The sequence below is a fragment of the Spea bombifrons genome, chromosome 1 (genome assembly GCF_027358695.1).
Source record: "Spea bombifrons isolate aSpeBom1 chromosome 1, aSpeBom1.2.pri, whole genome shotgun sequence".
Taxonomy (NCBI): domain Eukaryota; kingdom Metazoa; phylum Chordata; class Amphibia; order Anura; family Pelobatidae; genus Spea; species Spea bombifrons.
In genome coordinates, this window is record NC_071087.1 from 75527488 (window position 1) to 75545345 (window position 17858).

At 38.0% G+C, this 17858-nt stretch overlaps 1 protein-coding gene across 2 annotated transcripts in view; it reads right to left on the reverse strand.

Annotated features, from left to right (window-relative positions):
• Window positions 1–17858, reverse strand: part of PDE4C (phosphodiesterase 4C) — a 96038-nt gene that overhangs the window by 72652 nt on the left and 5528 nt on the right. Inside the window, exon 1 of one of the 2 annotated variants that reach the window (XM_053463913.1) lies at window positions 1103–3223. The exons of the other annotated variant lie outside the window; for it this stretch is intronic. Within the exon in view, the coding sequence (XP_053319888.1) occupies window positions 1103–1275 (173 nt within the window). The 5' untranslated portion in view covers window positions 1276–3223. Of the gene's footprint in view, window positions 1–1102; window positions 3224–17858 lie in introns of those variants that run through there. 2 annotated transcript variants of the gene reach the window in all.

Here is a 17858-nt window from a genome sequence, read left to right on the forward strand (position 1 = left end):
ATCAACTGTAGTCCAAGTAACAGCTGCATTCACAATATATCAAGTAGTTTTTGCGAGTATCAAGTTTCTGCAAAGTGCAATAACAAATGTTTTATGGGAGGGGGTTGTTGTAACACCTGAGGCAAGGACTGTGGTGTGTATAACCTCCCAACATAGAAGTTCTCAAAAAATGCAAATAACATAGGTTTTAACCAATTGAGTCTCCCAGTCCTACCATAAATGTTTCTGAATAGGAAGCTAGCACTGCAGAACAAGACAGCATGAGCCCTAGTGGAAGAAATAAAATCTAGCCTGCCAGGTAAAACCCCCTCCACATCTTCAAAGGTTCCCTAGGAGAGATGGGGGGTATTTTCTTATGAAACAGTTTACTAAACACATACCTGATTAAACTCAGAACAGGAAGTTGTATATATGTATATTTTCAAGTTTAATGCTCTGTGCTAAAAGTAACAAATATTCTCATTTTTTTAAATTACTTTTTATATTTTCTGTATCTATTTCAATCAGAAATTCAAACTAGTAACATTGCCCCACAAAGCAAGTAATATTTTCAGGGCTCAAGCAGAAGCAAATGGGATCTGGGTGTAGTTTCATAAGGGTGTTTTGCTATTATCCTGGGCCACCTAGTTTGCAGTTACCTATTATTAGTATAATACATTTATTTAAACAAATACCAACAAAACATACTTGGAGAGATTTCAAGATGACTGAAACAACAATGAACTAAATAATACATGTTCAATTTTATATAGAGAGAGACCACATAAGGAAGCATAGCGTGATTTTCAAGACATCTTATTCAATGATTAATTACAATAAGACCTAAGGGTTTTCATGTCAAGCTGAGGTCCCAACAAAAATCTTTGAGGGCTGCATCAGAGCCACAGACTTTCTTTATGAATGTATCTTACTCATATGTGACCCAAATGCAGAGGAATTACTGTGACCAGCAATGTAACCAGCATGTAACTATCAGTAACTGAATTAAGTCATATTGAAAGCTGTCACCAGACTTCAATTCACTGTTTTAATTTAACCCCCTGCACTACACAACTCCAGCAAGTTTAGCTTTGTTCAGATTCAAATAAATAGAAATAGTTACCGTCTTCGCCTCTGTGTGATATCAATGGGGCGATTGACCGCACAAGGTGACCCGTACACATTCCCATTATAGATTTTACGGACGCCGGGGTCTGTGAGAGTCAGAAACCCACAATTTGTAGGTAAGCTCATATCCACTCCCACGTTTGTCAAAAGAGGAGACACCGCAGGCATGTAAGGATTGAGTTCTTAGCAGTTTTAAATCCTGAAAGGTTTTCATACACAAACAGTGCTTGTTTGTAGTTCGCTCTAAACCACCTTTTATGGCTCATTCTCATCTTCAGAAGTTAGAGAACCATATAACAGATGCGCAAAGCGTTCAAATACAGCCTTCTTGCCTTCTCTAATGGACAAATAATAGGATTTTGGTTGACATTCTCACTAGTTGTAATGTCTTCCTCCTGGAAGGAATATATTGCATTTTGCAGAACTTCTCATCCTCCGAATTACCTTTATCAACAGCTACCCTTTTTTCAGTTTCCAATCTTAGGCAGACAATAAGAACAGAGCGAGATCCTGTGTAGGAGTAATGTTCTTGTCAAGTAAGCACTAGCTAAAAATAATCCCATTTAGGACCGATGATGTCCTAAAAATGCAGCACATAAGATGTCTTCTGCTATTGCAACGATCAGCAGAGAATCAGTTATACATCCAGGAGCTCTGTCTATGGGAAGCACACAAATCTACCGTTCGGTTGCAAAATACCTTTGGACACAGAATAATTTATGTGCTGACAAAAAAAAAAATAATAAAGAAATAAAAATTGGTGAGTTTGCAAGTCCCTTTTTCCAAGATTTCTTGTTTTCTTCAATGTTAAAAACAAGTTAAATGGATTGTCCTAGAAACAGCATTTCTTTGGTTCTTTGCATGAGTAGATAAAGGGCAAGAATGCCTGAGACATTCAGCAGTAGCTCACGAGTTCTCGGACAGCTGGAAATGAAGACACCATGTACATGCCAATAGTGCAAGATATGCGCTCTCTCCCTCTCCCTCTCTTCACCAGGGGCTGTGATGTCACTGTCACTCTACTCTAGTGGGAGGAGGGACAATGCCTCACACTCATTTTCTGTGCAAATATTTCTCTTTAACTCTTTGCGTGCTGTGAATATTTTGTTTTTGTATTAGGGTTTGCTCTGCACACACTTTTTATCACACATGCACATTCTGTCTTGAGATGAAGTGAAACTTCTTCCAATAAATTGTATTGTTCTATTTTCAGTGCTGCGCTCTGCATAATGAAAAATCTGCCATCAGTTATGTTGTATTAGTATGTTACGTTTGAGCATCTCACTTTTGCCCTCTGTTTTTAGCCCATGATTTACAAGTCAGTGAAAAGAGCAGGGCTCATGAGAGACAATATAGAATCCAAATAAAATATGGGAGCTGTTCCAGCATTTCTAAAACCATACCTCCCATTGTTACTCTTAAACACATTTATTTTGGGACCCAAATCTTCTGTCCCTCATTCCTAACATAATTTCTCTCTTTTTCAGGAGCTCAGACTGTTTGCTGGGTATAAATGTTATTTTGACTGCAAAATATAAATCCTAGGTGTGCTCTTGCTTTACTTTCATATTTTTTGGTTGGAAGATGCACCAAGGTATATAACTTTCTTTCAGGATGTCGTGTGCACAATTCATGATGGAGAATGCAGCATTGATTATAGAAAAAGACAGGTTATTGGAAGGAGTTTCATCTCGTCTCTTAATCATCATGAATCTTTTTCATACTGTTGTCTTACAAAACATCGACCACAGAGCTGACAGAACCTTCATTAAGGAAGATAGCCTGTGAGAGCTAACACACCTCATTTTCTTCTGTTTCGGAATCCTTACATGCAAAGAGTCTAACTCGTCAAGCAAGACAGGATCTTGGTCTCTCAACTGTGTTTACCTTTCTTTTTTACTCACTTTATATAGCAAACATGTAAACACCGTCAGACGAGAACTACCATGTGCTTAATAGCTACCAAGTGTGCCTGGTTTATACTTGTTGGCTTATTGAACACAAAATGATGCCAGCATTTACTTTAGAGACCTCTGATTCATTATGTGATTGTTGTTGCTGGGTTAACAGGTTATGCACGATGTACAGTACTTTATTAATAAAAAACCGTTCTGGTGCAAAGAAGCCAGGGGTCACTCCAATCTTACCACTTTAAATCAGTTGCTCTAATTTTATTACTGAACTACTTTATTTTTAATTTGTCTCAGTTAAAGACAGTTGTTGTCCAACTGTTGAATATAAATGTTAAGTATATAAAGAAAACACAAAAATGAGAATATACAATGTTGGCCAATTACAAATCCTAACGGTGCAGTCAGTTTCTCTTACTGTAGCCAAGACACACTTAAAATGTCACAGGAGCTATCATTAATTCTAAACCAAATGGGTAGGATATATTTAATCCAGAAAACTATACTTGTGTGTAACAATCAATGGCAGCATTAAACTTTTCCAAGAAAATCATACAAGAAATCACCACAAACAATAAAAAAATAACAACAAAACATAACATTTTATACTTCTTCAAATTGTATGAAAATGGTGACTTATGACATGCCTCTTTCCTAATCAGGGATCGGAGCAAAGGTTTCCGAATTTTTTTTAAACTTTTCCTTACTGGATGAATATCGCGGTTATGCTTGTTGAGTTACGCTTACATTATTTTCGGTGACTAATTCAGTATGCTTGGTTAGGCTATATGGATTAGCTGCGCTGACATCTGTTTGTGACTAGTGGACGGATGGGTTGTTTTTGGTTTAGCGTTATGTTTCTTGTACAACTTGTCCATTTCAAGGGTGTCATTCGGATCACTGTATGTTGCTCTGCACGGCAGGCATTGTGCTGCGGTTCGCGGCTGCAAGCACCCCCTCCAAGTGCTTTGCCTATAGGTGGCGCCGGCCCTGGTCGCAGATGCTATTTGTCTGCAACCTGTGATATAGTCTTTTAATGCTATTGTTTTGTGTTCTTCTATTGGTACGCTATGACTCATTGACTGTATTCTTTCTCTCTTTATGGTTCTGCTGTATTACGATGCTTTACTATTGTGACTGTTCACCCTTGGCATCTATATAACCCTGTTGTATTAATTTTGTTGAAGAATAACGTTTTTTTTAAAAAGAAAACACTTTTCCTTGCTATAATAATATATCATGATGTATTTAGAAGCCTGCTTATTGGCAATCAAAGAGATAAATAATGACGTCTGCATTCATTATAAATGTGCCATGCTGTGCAATCAAATGTAATAAGCTTGAAAGTTATTCACAGACATAGTAATGGCGGAAAGTTAACAAAGGGCCAGTCATGCTGCTCTCTGATAGCACTGCATTTCTAACCATTACTTAATTTATGAGTCCCATCATTTACTTCTTGCTCCCTAAAACAATGCAATACTCCAAATGGGTCTGTTGGTATATTTATTGTCTTCTAAAACCGAAAACATAGCTATAAAAATAACAGCTTGCAAAAGCTGCACATCTTTATTCAGGTGTAGTCTGGCTTCTAACAATAAGTAATTATTAGTGCACATTTATACACACATAGATGTATACAATGGGGTTAAGTACAAAAAGGAGTCTTGGGTTCTCATTTTTACTTAGAATTCTGACACAGACTAAATATAAAAACTCTGCTCCGTTTTTAAGCCTACTGTATGGGGCTACAAAATTTCCTTAACTGTTTTGTGCCCAAAAAGCCTAAATAAGAGAATAAAAGTTAGTTGAATGGTACTGAGAATAGCGATTTCATTATTCAGATATCATAACTAGAACATTTGTAGAAATGTTCTAAAAAAGGGCTAAATGTGATTTGAATGTTTTAGAATGATTTGATATTAGTGAGGCCTTTCTGCGTCATCAAGGTCATCAAGACCGCACAAACACATCAGCTGATGACATAAACACTCTCATAACAAATACACTGTCCATTAATATGTTAAGTCTGTGTCTTATGTGCACAGAAAAGTCCTGGTGCAAAGTGAGAAAAAGTGAAGCCGAAATTGTTCTTATTACATAATCCCGCTATTCAAATTATCACATTTTGTAGTAAGCCTCTAAAAATTAATACATTGGACATGCAAAATCAAGAGCAGAAATGTACTGATGCCTTAAGAAGAAGGATGGATGTATCTGGCAGTGAAATGGTTATTTATTGGTTTTGTTTGTTTTTTTGTTTGTTGTTTTAATCCCCCCCCCCCGTTAGACAAGCATATTTCTACTTATATATCTGTTTAAAAAGTAATAAAATCCAGTCCAGGACTTTCACCTTTGATTTCCATAGGCTTTTCACAGGTCTGTGGTAGATAAGGGGTACTTAAAGGTTATTTAAAGGTGCAGCACATTTTTTTCACGTATGCAGTCATCACTGCAACTGACGGGGTTTGGTTCACTCACGTTCGATGTTCCAGTGAAATAAACAGTATTTCACTTTGAAACAGCTTGTTTACTTTCCCAAGGGCTGTTAGTGGCAAGATTCTGGATAGAACCCTGCTAAACAGGTAACGTGTCATGAGATTTTAAATTGAGAGACCAAAAGGATGTACAGAGTGCCCTTTTACTCTACAGAACATTCTGAGGGTGGGGATGTGTGTGTGACTTCAATACTGAAATACTGACACGACGGTTCTTTTAATATTCTTTCTGCTACAGTGTTGGAGTGTGTGTTCCTATTTAGCAATGCAGGCACCTTCCAGGAATTGGTAAATATTAAGAAGAAAAAAAATTTTTTAAGAAAGAAAAACCAGTAGCCCTCATGAGCATTAGAATTTTTCCTATTAACTTTACATTAGATATACACTAAAAGACCAAAAGCATGTGGACACCCATCCTTATGATGGCGTTTAGGAGTTTCAGCCACACTTTTTGCTAACACTTGTATAAAATCAAGCACATAGACACACCATCTCCATAAACAAGCATTGGCAGTAGAATGGGTCATACTGAAAAAGCTTTAAATTGTGGCACTATCATAGGATGCTACCTTTGCCACAAGTCGGTTTGTGAAAAATCTGCCCTCCCTCCTAGATCTGCCCTGGTCCACTGTAAGTGGAATAAAACTGGAATTTTAGAACCACTGGGCCACAGACAAAAATCATCCTCATAAGTAAGCATGTCGGCTCCCAATTGCTAACTGCTCAAATATACATATACATTTAGTGAAGGTGCATCTAAACTACTGCAAATCTATTACTTTTAAAGGAAAACGTCTAAATGATGTCAGAGCAGAGGCTAATATGTATCAACCAATATCGTAAAGTTTTAAAAGAAATAAATAACATGTTGAATTTAGTGAAAATATAATTGGATCAGAAATTATCCCTATGCTTTTTAATGCTACAGTTTGAGGGTTCAATATTAAGTTTTGTAAATGGTATGTAAAATGTATCCATTTACTGTATCCCTTCTCCCCAAATGTAACTGCTTAGTAGAAGTTGGTATCTGTTGATTTCACCAGGCCATTGAATACAGCTTCTTATGCCTGAAAACATCTGCACCGAGAAAATGTTATGCTTCCTTTTTAATAGATCATACGACATGACAAACTCATGTTGGTGCACTAAAGAATGCATACTATGCAAACATATGTTAGGATGTTATATAAAGGAACACATTCCCAGCATGACAACGTAAGGTATAAGTCGCCAGGATAACACTTGTTGCATACTCAAAGACTAGCTTCTGACCCCTTTTGATAAATAAGGCTACTATAGTTTACTGTCTGGCACTTCAGCCGATAAATTGGAATATATATTTTAGCTTTATTTTCAAAAAAGGTACATAATTGGACATATCACAGTTCTAGTGTATAAACATTTTTAAAAAAATAGGCAGAACGTGTCTGACACATTTGTATTTGATTTCCTTTTGTTCAGAACTTTTGTTTTGCATTTAAGAAATGTAATACAAAAAATATAAATACAACACACACAACCCAATCTCATAAATAATTGCAGAAAGCAATCAATTACTCTGAATTGCTATGTACTATTTCTGTATGTTACTGCAAAAACAAATTAATAAGATAGAAAAACTAATTGCATAAATATATATATATATTTATATATATATATATATATATGTATATATTTTTTTTTCTACTGGACGATACATAGCACAAACGTTAAAAGCTGAACTCTTAAAATGACAAACTTTAACATGCAAATGAGAAATCCAACAAGAGTAGGAAAATTAAAATGGAAGTGTTATTTTAACAAGCATTGTGCAAGACCTTCCCCTTGTGGCCATAAAATGTATGGCATGCTAGGCCACATGCAGAATGGCAACACGGATACATTTAGAAACATAATTGGTCTAAATGCCACATCAACTATGCAGGTTTCTTGCATTCTCAGATTCTGTAGAGACACTAGGAAGCTGACTTTTTCGTAGTCTTTCATTTTGCCTGATTTAGTAGAGAGTGTTTCTTAAACATACCACTGGAAAAACACGCAATATATAATCTTTGCATTTAGGACCAGCACCAGGCGAGTAAGGAATGGACAACACAGACATAGACATATACTATCTGTAGTTTTAATTATTGAATTTAGTTGTTCTTGAATCTGTGACAATTTCCCTTTAATACTGCTCTATAAGACAGAAAGACAACTTTGGAGTCAAACCATGAGATGGCAGCAAAAGCTTTTATATAAAGACATGTTCCATTTTACCCACCTAAAAAAGGAATTCAAGGCAATAACCACAACTGAAACTGAATGCTATTATTTTGCGTGGCTCATTTTGCAACTTAATCAGAGAATTAAACAGGGTGACCGGAGATGTTTACAAAAGCATCCCATGAAGGACTGAATTGATCTTAATGTACCACTGCAGTAACTCGCAAAACGAGGACATGTTACAAACATGACTTATTCACTTGCTTGTCTCTCTGCTCCTAATGCAGGCAAACACATTTAGCAGAAAGCATGTAAGCATATATAGATCAAGGGGTCTAAGCTTTGTTTTGGTACATTAAAAGAGGCAACTGTAGGAAAAGAATCCACTGCTACACTTTGCTAACAAAATTAACATTATGCTATGAATATAATATGCCTATATTTAGTCAAATCCACCCAGCATGTTTTAATGAAGTTTCCCCTTCAATCAAAGCTGTAGGAAGGATTAACAGAGAATGTCGCCATGTTTAAAATGAGTTATAAGGAATGTAAAAATGCCTAGAGCTACAAGTAGCTTGTCTGGTTCACTTCTTATTGACAAGAATATATGAAATTCGGTATAAGTCTTGGCCAGTTGTTAAGGTATAGGAGGAGAGAAAGGAGAAAGGGTAAGCAAAGCATAGGGACCACAGCTATCCATGTCCACTAATGTTTGGGAAAAGACAAAATATAGATTTTTTTTTTTTTTTTTTATAACCTGGGAGGGCCAGGTTATCAAATTGGAACAATTTCTTCTCTACGTTAATTAAATACATTCAAAAGTGAATTTAGTAGGGACAAGATATTCCTAAATATAGAAATTTTTGACAATAAAATTATTAACTCCTTCAGTCCCCTATGGACGTACCAGTGCATCCACAAAAGGCATTACAAGATGCCCTTATAGAAGTGAGACATGCTGCTTGGTGCAGTTGGGGGCCCCAGGGCATTTTTCACTGGAACCCTGTGGTTTCTAGTTACACGCGTGGAGGGGAGAAAGTTTGATGTTCAAACTAAAGACCATGTCACCCGCAGGCCTAATAGAAGAATTTTAACTAAATCTTTGTAATCGGGATGGCAGTTGGTCCTTCTCATGTCATCTTCAAATACTTTCCCCTGTCCTCTCTAATTGTGTTTAAGTTATTAAAGTTTTTATATTTGTATTGCCTTCTGTCTTCAATTTCTTGTGAAATGTCTTGATTTGTATATGTACAAATTCAAATTGTTTCCACACAGTGACATGGATACACAAATACACAGAATACAAAAGAAAACCAGTGGTGTGAATTTTGTAGTGAATTAGCATAAGTATTTGGCCACGCCCATTCTAGAACATAGATTCTGCCCCTTTTTTACTTGGAAAAGGACACATAAATGCATGGAGGCCCCATTTGTCTCTTAAAAGCATATTGGTAGACCGGTCACTGTACACGGTTACCTGCTTAATAAAAAAAAACCTCAGCGTTAGAAAACGCTCTATTACTATATTTCAGCTAGTAGAAAATATGGACATGATTAATCCATTATGGGTTTTTTTGCACGTTTTAGCGCAACAATTACAAGCAGCTACCATTCTTTTGTCCTGGGAAATCTTTGAAAACGAGACATCCCAGGGTATTTCAAATGCTAGTATTTTAACTTTTTTCCATGCACCAATTCCACTACCACAAATTTTGTGGTAGTAATTGTTTTCAGTTTTTTTCCCCCACATGCATTTTACTTCAGATATGAATTTACAGCTTCTGGTATGTGTCACTGGCAAACAACACCCCAATATGTGTTTTTATTTTACTAACCACATTGTCACTAATAAACTTGGCTCCATTGGCTTGCATGGTTGAATGCATCCAACCTGCATTGAGATACCCTCCTGCGAACTTGTTTATTTTTTTTATGGGCACCGCCATCTCTCACTATGGCGCATGTGACTGCTCTCCGGATTGGTCACAGTGCATCCTGGGGTAGGTACACACAATTATATCAGGGTATATAGAAGATTTGCAACCTTGTAGCCTCTCCTGGTATCTATTTGACAGATACCAACAATATCAAATACTCATTATTCCTGTGAACATTTTCGTGCATTTGATTCAGTAATTTTATATAATGTGCATGTTAAAAATTGAAAAAACCTAAATGTTACATTTTAATGTTTGGCATAGATTGAAGCTAAAATGGTTAAATAAAAAGTGTTAAAATGTCCCTAGTAACATACTTTAGGTTATAAATGTTAATATATATATATATATATATATATATACACATTTATTTATATATATATATATTGTTCAGCAGCTAATGGGGCCCAATCACATTTTTTTTAAAACTACTTTGGAAACAGCAATGAGTGTCTTTCATACTTAGCCTAATAACTACCAAAATAGATGTGAATACCAGGCATACGAGGTGTTTCTAAACTCAGGATAAATACCTAAATAGAGGTTGTTTGGTTTTTATATGCTCACACTATATGTCATTTTTATAGGTGAAACTGAGAAAAATGTGTATTTTTTTCCTTACTTTTTCTATTTTTTTTCATACTACAGTTTACACATAGAATTTCAAAAGAAAGCCCTTCTTGTCCTGAAAGAAACAATTTATAATTTGTGGAGGTAAACTAATTGAGTTAGAGGGAAATCCCAGATGAATACAGACATAAAAACCCAAAAACTGCTCTGCCACTATAACGCAAACTACATGAAGGGATTAAGTGAGCGTCTATATTTACATTTCCAGTGGGTAAAGCGAAATAATTGTTTTCTGCATAGTGTGGATTAAATGTCACAGGAATCTAGAGGCTTAAATCATATTGTGGACAAGTGACCATTTAAGTTTCTCACTTTGAGGCGGATTATCTATTAGGCACAGTAGGAACATGCCTAGAGACTCCTGAGTGCTGAGAGAATCAGCCAGCTGCAGATCAGTAGATGCACTGTGCAAGCTACTGAAGCCTGAAGCCGGGAGTTCAGTCGGGTCACATTATCTGGTTCATGATTGCACTTCCCACAAAATTTACTCTTTATCCATAACTCCCCTTGAATCATCAAAATACTTCCCACTTCCTGGTGTTGGTTTGCAGGTGAGAAAACTTATTATATAATGGATAAGCTACTTGCTTAAAATCATTGCAAGAGTTCCTCAGCAACTAAATTGTACACAAACAATGAAAAGAATCGCAGCACTCCAAACAGCTTCCAATCCTTAGGTTACTTTAGCAGAGAAAGCAAAACAAAAAAAGCAACGTTTCGGCCAAACAGGGCCTTTGTCAAACTAAATTGTACACACACTCTCCTAAAGTTAAACGACCTTAACTTTCTTATAGCTCTATGCGTTATGATTACCTTGATTACCTTGAGAGACAAGGGGCCAATGGGGCCACTTGGCTTTACCTGCACCTGGGTCAGAAGATGCCAGCCCTATCCTGATGTACAATACTGTTGCTAGTTAGTACCCTGGCCATTAGCATACCTGGGAACTTCAGAGGTTAGGTTACTTGGCACTCTAATTTCTCTGAGGGAAAAGTTGGATGGCTAGCCACACGAAGGTGGACCTAACCACCTGAGAATCATGGTTGACGGGTAGGTGGGGTGGGGCTACCCATGGACAAGGCCAGGGATAGCCTGAGCATTACATTAGTAGGGAGTAGGAAAAGAAAGGGAATGGGCATGGCTAAACATTGTAACCCTCACTCAGAGAATGGAATTGACCAGGAATGGCCATCAGTAGGGCGCTTTTCAACAGTTCGGGGGGTATGAGGAACATACCGTAGTTTTATTTTTAAGTATGTCATGTTTACCTTAAACATGCATCATGCAGGGCCACCCTCAACCAAAGTTGCAAACAGTACTGAATTTGCATTACACTGCAACTCTCTAACTCCCCACATCCACTATCACAGCAAAATCATACACAGGCTAATACCAAGTTTCTGGTCTGTGATGAAACCTGATGAACTGGAAATTACTTCCCAAACTTCCATTATGGCCACAAGGTGGTGCTTGTGTACACACAAGCTTGCCCAGTACTACATCTACAACTATCTAAAATATATAACATTTAAAGAAAGCTTTCCAAGAGAGATGCTAGAGGCAAGTATATCGCTTATTCCGAAGCCAGGGAAGGATCCCTCACTGGTGACTAACTATAAGGCAATTCCTCTTATTAATATCACTGTGTAGATTTACGCCAAAATATTGGATTTAAGATTGGCACAAGTGATTACAGATCTTATTCACCCCGATCAGGCAGGATTTTTGCCGGGTAGAGCAGGGGAGGAAAATGCCCGTAGAATCTCCAATATTATTGAAAATATTCATAGAAATAAAATCCCCTCGGTGATAATGGCCTTAGATGCCCAAAAGGCATTTGATAGATTTAACTGAAGATTCTTGGCTGAAACTCTCTGGGTATTTAGCATAACAGGCTCTTTCCACCATCTAACGATGGCTTTATACACAACTCCAGTGGCAAAAATGAGAGGTCCCTCCTTGGACTCGGACCGATTTCCTATTCATAATGGTACTCGGCAAAGATGCCCATTGACTCCTTTGTTATATGCCTTAATAATCGAACCCTTTGCAACTTACATTAGAAACTCTGTTAATATACAAGGTATAAAAATCGATAAATACGATTACAGTATTATTCTATACGCTGATGATGTTCTATTAACAATGTCCTCACCTCTGATATCTGTTCCTGCCTTGCTGGAAGGAGTTTTGAAATTTGGACAATATTCCAACTACAAACTCAACTTATCTAAAACGCAGTTGATCTCATTCCATCTATCAAAGTCTCAGAAAGGTCTAATCCAGACACAGGTCCAGAACGATGACCCAGATTGATTATCTAGCGATTAAAATTGGAGCAGTTCAAGAAGAAACTACTACTCTTAATCATAAGAAACTCTTTTAAGAGGTAAAATCTTTGTTATTGAATTGGGGGGAAATCGAGACCTCATGGATGGGGCGTATAAACATCGTTAAGGCTTATTTAATTCCTAAAATTCTTTATCTTTTTAGACTAATTCCCTTTCAGGTTCTAAATCAAATTATTTTAGAATGGGATAATCTGTTCTCTCGCTTTGTTTGGGCAGCAAAGTTGGTAAGATTTCCAACAGACCTTCTTAAAAGAAATACAGAATCTGGGGGCTTAGGCTACCCCGATATAAAGGAACTGTACAAAGCTTCCCAAATATCAGCCCCAGGCTGGTACGATATAGAGAGATATAACTGTAAAAACTTTGATCCCTTTTTATTTTTCTGGTTACCCCAAACTAAATTTAAAAAGAAAAAAATTCCTAGTCTCATAATTAATGATATTCTATTTACCTTTCACAAAATTAAGAAAAGACTCGAAGAAGGGATATTGTTTACAAAAAACTGCCCTATAGATTCTTTGTACCTGACCTTTCTCTGGACAGTTGGAGATTTTTGGGCATAAAAAAGATAGGAGATCTCTACAATGAAACTCAAATAGCCTCCTTACCTTTTTTGACTGGAAAATACGGGCTACTTTCAAGAGATATCTTTACATATATTAGACTTAAACATTTTTTTATGTCAAACCCGCCAGCTGAGAATACCCCCTGGTTTAAATTTGTTACTTCTTGTTCTTCTAAAAGAATACTATCCAAGATTTTGAAATTCTTTCAAAATAATAAAAATCTTGATAAGAGTAAGGCACATACGCAATGGGAGAAGGAGCTAGAGCTTTCTATTCCTTTACAAACCTGGCATAAAGCATGGCAGGCGACTCGAAAATCAACTCACTGCATAAATCTTCAAGAGCACTTCTTTAAACTTATGTATAGGTGGTATTTGGTACCGGCACGTATAGCCAATTTCCAACCAGCACAAAGAGCCTTTTGTTGGCATTGCCATGTTGAAATAGGCACCCACAAACATGTATGGTGGGACTGCATTAGTTTAACCCAGATTAAAATAAAAATAATCAACCTTTTACTAAAGTTATTTGGATTTAATATAGAACTTTCCCCTCAAAGGTTTCTTTTTCATATAGCTCTTCCTGACATCAACGGAAACGAGCAGATTCTGTGGTTAAATATCCTGCTCGCTTTCAAAATTTGTTTAGCCAGAAATTGGAAAAATCAGAATCTCCCAATTTGGCATGAGATTAAAGCCCAAATAAATCAGCAATGCACTTGTGACTCACCTGTCGTCGGTTCCCACGCTGTCGCAACAGCCGCCGCGTAGGAGAGGGAGACCCCCCTCCACTGCACGGCTACCTCCACCGCAGCCACCACGAAGGAGAGGGAGATCCCCCTCCACCGCATGGCCACTTCCGCAGCAGCCGTCACGAGGAGAGGGAGAACCCCCTCCACCGCACGGCCACCTCCGCCCCAGCCACCACGAAGGAGAGGGAGACCCCCCTCCACCACACGGCCACTTCCGCTGCCGTCTTCTGAAGAGCCGCGCAAGAGAGGCAGACCTCCAGCTGCACGGCGTCCTGCTTCAGCGCTCGCGTCCCAAACTGCAGGTCTTTATGAAGGGAGATTACACCACACTCAAAATGGTTGCGATTCCCGGACACCGGAAGTGATGTCATGATGGTGGGAGATTAGAACTTCCTCTGCGGTACCCTATTTAAGCTCCTCAGACCAGCTATACCTTGCCTTCTGATGGTTGTCTATACCTTGTGCTAGTGCCCAGATAGTGTTTTACATTCCTGTTTCCCGTGTTTTGACCTTGGCTTGCCTGACTACGTTGATCTCCTGAATCCTGACCTCGGCTACGTTTACTGTTGATCTTGCTCTCCGGAATCCTGACCTCGGCTTGTCTGAACTCATTCTGTCCTGGATTCCTACCTGACTACGGTGTCTCCTACTACTTGTACTTGACAGTACAAAATATTTCTTTAAGGAAGCCAATGCAATAAGGAAACATGACCAGATCTGGCATCAATGGTCTCAGATAACTGATTAAACGATCAAAGAATCCTTGTGCATTGACAATCAGATAATCACCTTCCGCAGTACGGACTCCGTAGCCCATGTCTAAGAATTTTTTTCTGCCCCCTGCTTTGAGACCCCCCCCCAGGAAACATTGAGTGTTTGTGTGCGAGAGTGAATGGTTAATATAAACTTAGAAACATGATGGTTTCAATTTCTACTCTCTCTGATATTTTTGTAGAACTAGAAACGATGGACATCTTATATATTCTAATATATCGTATATCTGCACTTTATGTATGTGAAGTATTTCTTTTATTGTAATTTTATCTAATAAAGATGAAATTTTTTTTTAAAAAAAATAAAGCTTTCAGTAATATAAAAAAATATGTCGCTGAATTACATATTTCCTCCAGTGGTTGTCTTTTTACCCTTTCATTTTGAAAGTAACACGTACTCCTGAGACTCCAAGATTATTTTATAATTTATTCTACTGTACATATACTTATCCATTTTAAGCAGATAAGATGCATAGAACAAGTACACTGTGCTAAATCAGCAAAGATATTTTTATTATTATCAGATTAATAATATTTGTTTTCAAAAATATTGTGAATAGCTTTATCACACTACTATACACAAAAGTAGTGTTTCGCAGAACACAATTAGAATGGGGAGACTTAAATGTATTAAAATAACAAAAAAAACAGATGTTGCATCATGTCTAAGAAAAATTTGTGTTATCTGGGTGCTGGTCAGGTTCTATGTGGGGAATGTGGATGCCAGGGCTGGTCTTTGGGGTGTGCAACCTGTGGTCTGTGCCTGTAATTTAGAGGGTTTTATCTTTACCTTTAATGCTGAGTTTTTATGTGAATTCCAATTGATCTATACCTGCAAAGCTGGGTTTGTGTGCGACACAGTGCAGAAGCAAAATGCATCACTACAAACAATCAAAGTCAGTAAGACAAAAAGAGTGCTGCCACACAACACAGGTCAATACATGTACAGTACAATTTAAGATTAAAGGAAAGCTCACATACAGTAAAAGAGGTGTACAATTAAAATTCCAGACATTGCACATTTATTTAGCACATTGGAAACAGATCTGGGGAAATGGAGTGGTATTGTGACTGGGATGGGTAAGAATAGTGGGCTTGGGGTGAGGTGGGGATAACAACAAAGGAGTTAAGGAGGATGGATTAGAAGGGGAGTGGGACTAGTCATCCTACTCTACACTGTCCATAAGAGAGAAGTCCAGGCTGTGGATAAGCCTACGGCAGTCATGGACTGATCTCCTCAACGCCAGGCAGTTCCTGGTATACCATAAAGTTCCCTTTACACAGCACATTAGACACCAAGCATCATCAACGGCGCCTTCTGTGGTTGTTCCTGGAAAAGGTCCGTTAAAAAGTGGTAGAACAGGTACATTCTCTCAATAGAGTCCTAAATTCCAACTCAAGGGCTCTCATCAAAGCCTTTGCAAACGGGCACTGCAAGAACATGTGAAGGGTTGTTTACTCTTCCACAATGCACTGTGGGCAGTGTCTATATATGCACAGCCCCCTGGAATGCAGAAATCTTATTAGGGGAGGCCTCCCTAGATGGCCATACTGCAATTAAGTTATGCCTGTTGGATCAGTCTGCTTGGTGCCACATTTGTCCAAACAGTCATGGCCTGTGATCTTCTCAACAATGTCCTTGTGTTTGTATTTTGGAGTTGAGTTCAGCGATCACAGGTCCATCATTGTCGGTACACTACCTTTGTTACTCTAATATTGGGCATTTGAATAACACAAACTTCAAAGGCATCCCACCTGTATCACCTTTTTTGGATGGGAATGATATTCATGTTGAAATACTTGTCATGCAAAATCAAGAGTGAAATATTTTTAAAGCAACTGTCTAGAGTTCCAATGCAGCCCACATCCAATGAATAATACATATTAGGACTTTGTAAGTAACTATTTGAAGGGATACTTCTGCTATCATTGCACTTTAAGGCAGTACATTGGGGGTTACCCTCCTCTGAGGAAACAGGACCAGTTGGGGAGATTATGGATCTCCCTCTTACTGGCCCAAAATGAATGGAGCATTGATACAGACCTCTGCTTTAACACTCCCTAGCACTGTGTGCTGGCGATCGATGGCAATCGCTGGGATACAATGTCATATCCTGGCACTCAGAACTGAAGCTGAAAACAAAGGAGCACTAAAACAGAGGTCTGTAGAAACAGATCTTGTGCTCCTATCACATGACCACCATATTAAGAAGGCAAAATGAGGAAGCTATTAAATCAGGAGACGGGGAGATGAAGAGAAACGGGGAAGACATAGGGGAGGATATTGAGAAATGGGACAGAAAATCAACAAGAAGACAGATAAGAAAAGAAAGGGGAAATGTAGGGTGTCAATTTACAGTGTTAAACTGTGTGTGTCAGTATAGAGTTTTTGAGTGTGCTTTTGGTGGATGTTAGTGCAAAGTGTTAGTGTATGGTGTTAGAGTGTTGGTAAGGGTACAGTGTGGTGTGTTGGTGTACTGTTATAGTACAGTACAGTATATAGTGTAAGACTGTGTTGGGTGTCAGTGTACTGTGTTAAAATGAGTGTGCTTGGGGGTGCCACTATTCAGTATTAGACTGGGTGGAGTGTCCATATACAGTAATAGCAAGTGTGTGTTAGTGTACATTAGTGTCAGTGTGCGGTTTTAGGCTAAGTATGTGTGTTTGAATATACTGTTTGAGCCAGGAAGGTGATGCGTAGAGTGACATGCAGGAAGTAGAGTGACATGCAGGAAGTAGAGTACTGAAGAAGCTGTACAGAGTAGGGGCCAGAGTAACATTTTTCTGTGCTAGGGTATAATGAACCCTGTGTACCTGGCTCAGCTGCCCTCGCATAAGAAATAATTGCTCTGAACCATACTCTGTTTAGCTTCATCACTGCTCAAATGTGCTAGGCTTTAAAAATATTGCTATTTCTGTAAAAAAAAAAGGGGGGTGCAAGATAATATTCTTGACTGGTGGGCCATTTGGTGTAGGACCGGCCCTGCTTCCACCAGTACAAAGAATCAGAACCAACAATGAACTAAAGGAATAAAGAACTAACAAGACCATTTGCATATGTAGGAAATAATTTTGAATATCAGGCAAGTGGTGTAAACAAAGTTCAATACTACATCACTTTTTAAGTGTA